This window comes from Hemibagrus wyckioides, linkage group LG22, assembly GCF_019097595.1.
Source record: "Hemibagrus wyckioides isolate EC202008001 linkage group LG22, SWU_Hwy_1.0, whole genome shotgun sequence".
Taxonomy (NCBI): Eukaryota; Metazoa; Chordata; class Actinopteri; order Siluriformes; family Bagridae; genus Hemibagrus; species Hemibagrus wyckioides.
Window position 1 is genome coordinate 20,128,866 of NC_080731.1, and position 10,868 is coordinate 20,139,733.

The 10,868-nt window shown below is 41.5% G+C and overlaps 1 protein-coding gene across 3 annotated transcripts in view; it reads right to left on the reverse strand.

Moving 5' to 3' along the window:
- Positions 1–1,480, reverse strand: part of ube3b (ubiquitin protein ligase E3B) — a 14,396-nt gene extending 12,916 nt beyond the window's left edge. The window contains exons 1-3 of one of the 3 annotated variants that reach the window (XM_058375061.1): positions 1,349–1,480; positions 400–542; positions 22–198 (exon numbers count right to left, since the gene is read on the reverse strand). In XM_058375061.1, the coding sequence (XP_058231044.1) occupies positions 22–182 (161 nt within the window). In that variant the 5' untranslated portion in view covers positions 183–198; positions 400–542; positions 1,349–1,480. Of the gene's footprint in view, positions 1–21; positions 199–399; positions 543–919; positions 1,164–1,348 lie in introns of those variants that run through there. The other 2 variants (XM_058375059.1, XM_058375060.1) reach the window with 2 other exon arrangements.
- Between the last annotated feature and the right edge of the window lie 9,388 nt (positions 1,481–10,868).

Here is a 10,868-nt window from a genome sequence, read left to right on the forward strand (position 1 = left end):
CCGGTAACAGCTGCAGCTCACCTGATGTCTCTCTGCAGTCTGCAGCGACAGATGAACCTGCGCACCAGTGCCTGGATCTGTGTGGCCGCTCTCTCTCTCTCCTTCTGCCCCTTCCTCTCCTCCCGCGCCAGACGCGCTTTATCCAGGAACTGAGACTTGGACGTCTGCGTCGCGCTGAACATCTTTCACACGCGGCACCTGAACGAAGGCACGGACACTTTAAAACCCGTAACGGCGAGCGGGTCCGAGAGAGACACAGCATCACGGCCTGGACATTAACAGTGTGAGTGACCCGTGTTACTGTACAAATCATCTTAACATCATTAACACATCAGTCTTTACAGTCAGCTGATACTCAGGGTGAAGGTCTGGACGTTCAGCTCAGTGTGTGTCCACTACCTTTTCCTCCCTCTAGCAGTCTTTAGTCCGGTCTCTTCTTTTGAAGCTCATATGAAGGCTATCGCGTGTCCACTTCTTTAAAACTCGACATATCGAAACACACACTGCTTTTCACACCGGTGCTGAAGGTCAGTCTGTGGTTCCTGTGGGAGATTTACATTAAAACACATTAATAAACTTCACAGATGAACAGACTGCATTGTTTCATCATAACACAGAGGAATGTTGTGGACATGTTAAGAAAGCAGGGGTTTATCTGCAGAAGAGCCCAGTGATGATGATCTGTAGTAAAATCTCTCAGGGTTCAGACACATGGAGCCTTCACACACTTCACTAATTACTGACCTTTACAGAAGTCCAGCATTACTGTCCCTCTGAAGCTACAGGCTAATAACACCTCAGATACTTACTTCATGGAATAGAACAAGTTTTAAACTCCATAACTTTCTGCCTTTAAATGGTATAAAGAGTAAACTCTGTGTCCAGCTGATTAACTGTAAACAAAAACAAACACGCTAACCGTGGATGCTAGCCTGACTAGCCTCACTGCTACACTCCATTTCCACACACAGCGGATAAAAGCCATGGTGTCAGGCAGCAAACACACAACAACAGAGCAGTCTAACCCGAGCTGAGCCGCGGTCCGGCCGGGTAAAGGCCCGCTCCAGCGCCGGCGCCTGGCTTTAATAAACACAAACAGTACACACAGTGGAACCACAACTGCGGCTAGCAAGCATTATTTTCCCTCCACCCGTATTCGGACAAACCCCGCCTCCACAAGAGAAGGCGTGTAGCGATTGGACATCGAGACTGTCAACTTGTTGGATTATTTACACCAGCAGCCAAATAGTAGCCAATCATCTTTATGAGGCGGGACGATTCTAGCCAATCATAGCGCAAAGACCAGTAAGTGTCGCAAAACAGGTAGGAAAAAACAACTAACACTTACAGCCGTGGTAATCGTTCAGTGGTGCGATTGACATAATCTTCCGGGGAGAAACTGAAGGGAGATACAAATAGTTTCCAGTGATGTCCGTCGGATAACTACATAATATCTGAGCGGCAGTCACACAGTGTTAGCGATGCAAAATACATCATTATGCAGAATACTAACATCAGAAAATAACTTAAAAAATAAGCAACAAACAAGATTTGTTGCTTAACGTATTTACAGTCCAGTCGAAGGGTGAATGCTTTATTATTTCCAGCTGCTTTAAATAAATGTTTTTTTGCGAGGTGAAGCCGTGAAGGATTTCCCAATGGAAGAAATTTGATTTATTTTAGCAAAACGTAAATCTGAGACTGAATATTCAATCTAAAACGCGCTCGAGGCTCCGACTTCATTTTACAAACAGTTCTCGTGAAACACGGAAATACGTCAGAAATTAAAATAAACCTAACAGCCAATATGTTTATATTCGGAATGTTTTATGAGTTGCACCGATAAAGGCTTCGGTCCATTATTTCTTTTCCACCCATATTCGCGTTCTCAGCTCTGATTGGTTGATTATCGTAGCTCTTCCGTTGCTGCTATTAGTGACGTTCTTCAGCGAGTTTGTGCCTGAAGTTACTAAACCAGAGAGCTTAAAACCCACTTTTATGTTAGCGAAACATATATGGTGGCCCTACTTACTAATTTTACTAGGAACAACAACAACAACAAAACAACAACAACAATAATAATAATAATAATAATAATAAACATTTCCATTCGTAATATTTTAATAGTGCCTCTCACAAAATCTTCCGGGTAGAAACCGCACTGTGCCCCAGGTGATGTGATCACAGAGTTAGACTTTGGTCACAGTTTATAAAAGATTACAGACTTTCAGTTCTGAGAACTTAATGTGTTCATAAACACATATTCATCATTCACTAACCCTCTACATTTACATTTTGATTAAAAGTCTGAGCACAACACAGTGGAATGTAATGATCATAGTTAAGAATATGAACTATTTTTTTATTGTGAAAAACACAAATACAATAAGGCAATACAGGATTATAAGCAGATCCTTAAGAACAGAGCACCAATCAACATGAAAATAAACTAAGAACAGGACAACATCATCTGCAAAAAGCAGAGATGAAATCCTGTGGTCCTCAAACCGGACTCCCTCCACCCCCTGGCAGTGCCTAGAAATTCTGTCCATAAAAATAATGAACAGAACCGGTGACAAAGGACAGCCCTGCCGGAGTCCAACGTGCACTGGGAACAGATCTGACTTACAGCCGCAACCTCCCACAGAATGCCACGACAACATCCAGATTCTTATGGTATTCAGGGCAAATCTCATCCACCCCCGGTGCCTTGCCATCGAGGAGCTGCTGGACAACCTCAGTGACTTCAGCTTGGGTGATGGATCAATCTACCTCTGAGTCCTCAGCCTCTGCTTCCTCTATGGAAGGCGTGTTAGTGGGATTGAGGAGATCCTCAAAGTATTCCTTCCACCGTCCGACAATATCCCCAGTCAAGGTCAGCAACTCCACACCTCCACAGTAAACAGTGTTGGCAGGGAGCTGCTTACCCCTTCTGAGGCATTGGAAGGTCTGCCAGAATTTCCCAGAGGCCGACCGATAGTCCTTCTCCATGGTCTCACTGAACTCCTCCCAGACCCAAGTTTTTGCTTCCACAACCACCCGGGAGGCAGCATGCTTGGTCTGCTGGTACTCATCAGCTGCCTCCAGGGTCCCATGAGCCAGCCAGGCTCGATAGGACTCCTTCTTCAGCTTGACTGCATCCCTTACTTCCAGTGTCCACCACTGGGTTCGGGGATTGCCGCCATAACAGGCACCAGAGATCTTACGGCCACAGCTCCGGATAGCTGCATCAACAATGGAGGAGGAGAACATGGTCCACTCAGGTGGTAATCGGTTGACAGCTCAGCCCCTCTCTTCACCCGCATGTCCAAGACATATGGCTGAAGGTCAGACGACACGACCACAAGGTCAATCATCGACCTCCAGCCTAGGGTGTTCTGGTACCACGTGTACTGGTGGGCACCCTTATGCTTGAACATGGTGTTCATTATGGACAAACCATGGCTAGCACAGAAGTCCAATAACAGAACACCACTCGAGATCAGATATTTATCCATAGTTGTACTGGGGGATTTCAACGCCCATGTGGACAATGACTGTGTTACCTAGAGGGGCGTGATTGGGAGGAACGGCCCCCCTGATCTGAACTCTACTGAATGAACAGTCAAAAATAAATGTACAGCCATTCAATATCAACATCACACAAGGTACAATTATTCTGATCAATATTAAATCTATATCTAAGAAACTCTATGGATGGATAGATATCATTAAAAAATTTAAAGTGTACTTCTTTGTTTTTTTTTGGGGGGGGGTATGGGAAAGGAGAGATACATGGTTCTTAACTTAATAATAGAGCTCTTGGAAAAAATGTGAGTCACGTTATTTCAACTAGCTTGATTTGGAAATTTATCTTGGGTCAATAAAGTTATTCATTTATTTGGCATCTTGAAAAGTCCTGTTCATACAGACAAAGTCCATGGCCTGTAAACCCCCATCTTTGTAATCTTTCACTAGTGTCCCTTTTTTAGCATAATGAGCTTTTCTCTTCCAAATGTAATTAAAATTCAACTGATGAAATGGGAAGGGATCCTGCAGGGTAAATGCATCTAGACCATAGGTGTCAAACCGGATCCACAAAGGGCCGGTGTGGGGGCAGGTTTTCATTCCAACCGAGCAGAAGCCACACCGGAGTCTACTGAAAGCCAAGATCAGTTGATTAAACAGGTGGAATCAGGTGTAGTTTCTGCTCGGTTGGAATGAAAACCTGCACCCACACGGCCCTTTGTGGATCTGGTTTGACACCTATGCTCTAGACAGAGATTCCACTTTTGTCATTAAAAGTTTTCCAAATATAGAAATGTCTCTCTGCATCCGTCTGTCCAATCTGGCCTTACATTCATCAATTCTATTCGATATATGAAGTTTGTCACTTAGTCCTTTATCTTTGGTCAGTAGAATACCAGGATATTTGATCCTAGATTAAACTGGTTCATTGCACATTTGTGTGAGCTGAGATTCTTTCAGTGTCATTATTTCACGTTAAGATTAAGACATAAACCCGTGGCATTAGAAAAGTTATTAATAATTTGGAGAGTTTTCTGAACCTGATCAGTATTGTTTAGAAATAAGACTGTATGTCATCAGCCAATTGACTGATCACTATGGAATCATCAAAACCCTTCAACTGCTCAATGTCAGAATTTTTCATTGTGAGATCGAACATTTCAGCGGCCAAAATAAAAAGAAAAGGCGAAATAGGACAGTCTTGTTTAATACCTCGGCTTATATTAAAGTGGTCCCTTCAAACAAGAAACAGAACAATTTGTATCCCGATATAAACTACAGTACTAATTATATTTCTAAACTGTTACCCAAACCCGTACGATTCTAAAGCTGAAAAGATAAAGGTGTGTTCAAGAGTGTCGAACGATTTGTAGAAATCAAGGAAAAACATAATGCCGGTGGCGACGTTAGAGCGAGGCTAAAGCTAAACCCTCATTGAACATTGCTCCCAAGCATCTTTCTTGCTAATGTACGATCTCTGGTGGATAAAATGGACGAACTGCGACTATGGCTAACAACGAAAAAAAGGATCAAGGAATATAATGTCATGATTTTCACGGAAACGTGGCTTAACAACAACATTCCCAGCAGCGCCATCGAGCTAGAGGGACACAGTGTTTTCCAGGCAGACAGGTCAGCAGTGGACACTGGTAAGCATAAGGGTGGAGGTCTGTGTATTTATGTTAATAAATCATGGTGCACAGGCTCGACTGTTATTGAAAGTCATTGCTCTGCTCATCTGGAGTATTTGATGATTAAATGCAGATCCTTTTATCTACCAAGAGAATTCTCAGCCATTGTTGTGACTGCAGTATACATCCCTCCTGATGCTAAGGCTACTATGGAAGAACTGCATGCAGCTATCAGCAAGCAGCAGGCCACACACCCCGGTGGAGCTATTATTGTTGCTGGGGACTTCAACCACACCAACTTGAAATCTGTACTTCCCAAATTTCATCAGCATGTTTCCTGCACTACTAGAGGGGACAACACACTGGACCATGTCTACACCAACATTGTTGAGGCATACAGGGCCATTTCCCTCCCCCACTTGGGTCAGTCTGATCACCTCTCTTTGTTCATGCTACCCAAAAACACACCACTCATCAAACGTGTGAAACCATCAGTGAAGACGGTGAAGGTATGGCCAGAGAGGGGCATTTCCTCACTACAGCAACAACTACAAGACACTGACTGGAGCATGTTCGCCTCACAGGCCACCTCAGACACACAGACAGACACTAACACCTATACGTCGTCTGTACTGGACCATTTAAACATGTGTATTGACAACGCCACCACTGTCAAGCATGTGAAACACTTTCCTAACCAGAAGCCATGGATGAACTCTGAGGTCCGCCTCTTGCTGAAAGCAAGAGATGCTGCTTTTAAATCCGGCAATGCAGAGGACTACAGCAGAGCCAGGGCCAACCTGAAAAATGGCATTAGGAAAGCCAGGCATGCACATAAACTGTGTATCGAGGAGCACTTCCACTGCAACTCCAAACCCAGATGCATGTGGAAAGGCATCCAGACCATCACTGACCACAAGCCAACAATACAGTCTCTACCTACCAGCAATGCCTTCCTCCCAGACGAGCTCAACCACTTCTTTGCTAGCTTTGACCAGGACATCACACACACATCACACACACACCACACCCTGTTGCACTCACTCCCATTGTCATGAAGTGCTTTGAGAAGCTGGTTCTAAGTCACCTCATAGCATGTCTCCCACCTACACTGGACCCACACCAGTTTGCCCAATCACCCAAATAGGTCACCAGAGGATGCTATTTTCACCGCTCTTCATCTTGCTCTCTCCCACTTGGACAATAACAATACATACATTCAGATGTTGTTCACTGACTTCAGCTCTGCTTTTAATACAGTTGTCCTTAGTAAACTGATCACTAAGCTCAGTGACCTGGGTATCTGCACATCCATATGCAGCTGGATAATGGACTTTTTAACAAACTGACCTCAGTCTGAAAGGTTGGGTAATCACTTATCCTCAACCCTCATCCTGAACACCGGTGTCCCACAAGGCTGTGTGCTGAGCCCACTGCTCTACTCCCTGTTCACCCATGACTGTGTTCCGCAACATAACTCCAATGTCTTCATCAAGTATGCAGATGATACCACAGTTGTTGGCTGAATCAGCAACAATGATGAATCGGCCTACAGAGAGAAGATCCATAGACTGTCAGCATGGTGTTCCATGAACAACCTCACCCTCAATGCCACAAAGACCAAAGAGCTCATTGTGGACTTCTGGAAATCTAACAGCAGCAGACACTCCCCTATCTACATCAATGGGTCTGAAGTAGAGCGTGTCTCCAGCTTTAAATTCCTGGGTGTCCACATCTCTGAGGATCTGTCTTGGCATCTGAACACCTCAACTCTGGTTCGGAAGGCGCAACAGCGTCTTTACTTCCTAAGGAGACTGAAGAAAGTTCACCTATCCCCCAAGATCCTGACCAATTTTTACCACTGCATCATTGAGAGCATCTTGACGAGCTCCATCACAGTGTGGCATGGCAGCACCACACTGTGTGAAAAGAAATCACTGCAAAGGGTGGTGAAAACTCCTGGACGCATCATCGGCACCCAACTACCTGCCACTGAGTCTCTTCACCACAGCAGATGTCTGCACAGAGCACACAAAATCATCAAGGACTCCTCCCACCTGAGTCACAACTGTTCAACCTCCTTCCATCCAGGAGGAGATACAGGTCCATCCTCACCAGAACCAGCAGGTTTAGGGCCAGTTTTTTTTCCCCTCAACCATAAATCTACTGAACTCTACACTACACCGCTAGGACTCTCATGTCTTACTACGCTTACCACTTTACACTTCTGCTCCACCCTGTACATTCTGTTTTATTATTGTAATTATTTTTCACTGTTATACATTCTGTTGTACATCTGGGTATAATATAATATTTTCTCTGTGTAATATAATTAATGTACATATTGTCCATTTCATAGATTACACCTAGTTTTTTATCTATCTATCTATCTATCTATCTATCTATCTATCTATTTATATACATTTATATATACTATATTTATACATACCATATACTATCTGTATATTCACTGTTATATATTATTATTACTGTTATATTATTATTTTTAGCACAATTATAATTACACCTGTCACTTTATCTGCTGTAAATACAACCTGCACACACCTCTCTATGCACACTCTGACACAGCCTTATTTATCGATGTACATATTTACATATTTATCTGCACTTGTTCTATCTATCTATCTATCTATCTATCTATCTATCTATCTATCTATCTATCTATCTATCTATCTATCTATCTATCTATCTATCTATCTATCTATCTATCTATCTATCTATCTATCTATCTATCTATCTAGTCAAGCAGATTTCGGACCAAATGTAAGTTATTATGAATCGATCTACCCCTCATAAACCCGTATATAACCTGAGATAATCCAGACTTCATCCAATTAGAATAATTGTGTGCTAACAATTAATAATCATTATTTAATAATGTAATGGGCCACAAGTTATCTAAAATCTTAGGATCTTTGCCTGGCTCGGGAATAAGAATTATAAGCCCTTGTTTCATAGCATGGGAAAGTGAAAGACATTCAGTAACCTCTGTCAAAGCCTTAAATAAAAGACATTTTATTGAATGCCAAAAAATTTTGTAAAAGTTTGCCGTTAAACCATCGGAGCCAGGAGATTTGTCAGAGGATAAAGCATTTTCTATCTCCTGTAAAGAAATGTTTGCATCACAAATCTCTTTAAACTCTAAACTGATCTGTGGAATAAATGCGATCAAAAAAAGCATCTGTGTTAATTTTAGAAAATGTCGACTTATATAATTTACTATAAAAGAGAAAGATTTTTTATGCAATGTCATTAGCACCAGAAAACTCACTGCCATCAATAATTAAAGATCGTATATTATTTTTCTCATGCCTGCTTTTTTCCAATCTAAATTTCTTCCGATCTCTGAATTTCTCTCCCCTTATTCTATCCACTTGGCCCTTGAACGGATGTAAGCACCTTTCACCTTTTCCACATAGATACTATCAAGCCTGGATTGAAATAAGCCAGAAGTCCAATCTTGATTTGCTTGTCCCATCTGATTTTAACTAAGAATACTGACAATAATTGGGATATAAATCTCTCCAGGGGTGAAATAAGACAAATGAACTACAAAAATGACATAAAATAGGATTATAGTGACGACTATTAAATTTAGACAGAAAGCAGTCCAGCCAGTCATCCTGTACCATGGTCAAATCTCCTCCTAGTATAATATTCTCTGTAGAATCTGCAGGTTTCAGGCTCATTATAACTTCAGAAACCTCCAATAGCAGTTCCCTGTTTTTTATTATTATTATTATTATTATTATTATAACCATATATATTTCCTATTATAATAAACATGTTATCAACGATAAGCACACAAATGAGCCATTGAGCATTATCACTGGATTTATGTACAACTCCCACTGAACGATTCAGTCCATGACAAAATAAGATTTTATCCCCCTACTGATTAGTCCAACATTTCTCCTCTAAATCCCTCGAGTGAGTTTCTTGTAACAAATAACAGTGTGCCTTTTTACCTTTACAGAATAAGAACAGAGCTTTGCATTTCAGCTTTGCAAAACCCATAACACTGAAGAACAAGAACAGAGTAAATAAGAAGGAATAAACCTTGCTGTGAAAGAAGTGCTTAATGTCCATTAAACAGACATTACAGAGTCTTTCTTAAGTTCCTTTGTAAAGACAGACCGCAAAATCTTTATGAAGCAGAGATTCTATTCCTGTTGATGTAGCCATATGGACCTCTGAAACAGGCTCAGTGACCTGCTTCTCTTGCCTGCTTTATCTGCAGCCACAGTAGTGCTCTTGCCTCCCTGTCCACTGGAAGGATGTGCTCTGCAAAACTGATGTTCAACTCTTTACTGAGGAATTCTTCGTCAGAGGCCAGAACTCATCTCTGTAGTGCCTCATGGTGAACTGGATAACCACCTGTCGGTTTCGCTCCATCTCCTACTTTCCCACATGATGTACCGAATCCACCAGACTTTCCAATCTTGTGGACCACTGTGGATTGATCTTCACCATGATCCCAAGTACATGGTCCCATGTTCTCTCTTCAGTTTTCTCTTTTAAAACGCTCCAGTTCCTGAACCCGCTCCTTCAGCTCCACATTTTCCTTCGCCATCTTAGACACCTCTTTTCCAAGGTCACTGGATGCAGATTTACAGTCCTCGATCTCCTTTGCGTTAAATTCAACACCTTTTGACAGTTTGGCAATCGTTACCTGCCTCTGTTGTGACCCGACAGACTCCATCATGGCTGTCAGATTATTTATCAGAGTCACACCAAGGTACGTGTGCTCATGTTCCCCATCTTGCTGGTTTCTCTACTGCTACTTACTCGCTGACTGTACGACTGAAGCGCCGTTTTCTTAAGAATATAAACTAGCTGAAATAAATCAATTGATTAACACCACTTCTTTGGATTAAAGGAGCTGGCATCCAGCGTTATGGTGTATTAGCGCCACCTACTGGACAGAAGTGAGGAGTACAGTCGTCAAAATATATTTTTTTTTATGTTCCAGTATCCCGTAAATATGCCATCAGTATTGCCAAAAGTTCTTCTTCTAACAAACTCAGTCTGAATCGAGCTCTAACCACAAACACGCTGAAATTTCCTAACAGATTTTAACATTCACAGAAAGGTTCAAGTCCAATCAACTTGTGTCTGAAAACGGGTAGGGAAAAAAATAAATAAACGCCGCATACCGGCCTACATTTGTGCATCTTACAAAACATTCCGTGTAGAAACAACTATTAGGAAAAAGGGTGTTTGTAAAGGGTGCGACTCTGGAGACCCGCGAAGGTGTTACAGTCTAAATGTAATAAAATTCCAGGTTTTAGTTAAATGTATCACACAATAATTTAGACACAATTTTATTAATAACACCCACAGGAGCAATTTAATGAAGATGTGAAACTCCAAAGACAACAAGCCGAACTGTCTGGAGCTGAGGGACGCTGAATAAAGGAACATGTTTGATATATTTAAATAAAATAGACAAGAATACAGCGTTTCCTTTTGGTCATAAAGATACACAATAAATAAATTAATTAAATTAAAATAATGTTGCTGTTTTATTTACATCAGTGACTGATGAAGTGGTAAATTAGTCGCTTTACTATATAATGTAATAAATGTTCTGCTGTTCTATATTTAAAATACTATTATTATTATTATTATTATTATTATTATCATTATTATTTTAGAAAATCTGTATCCCGATGACGTCAGAAACATGACGGCGAAAACAAACGTCAC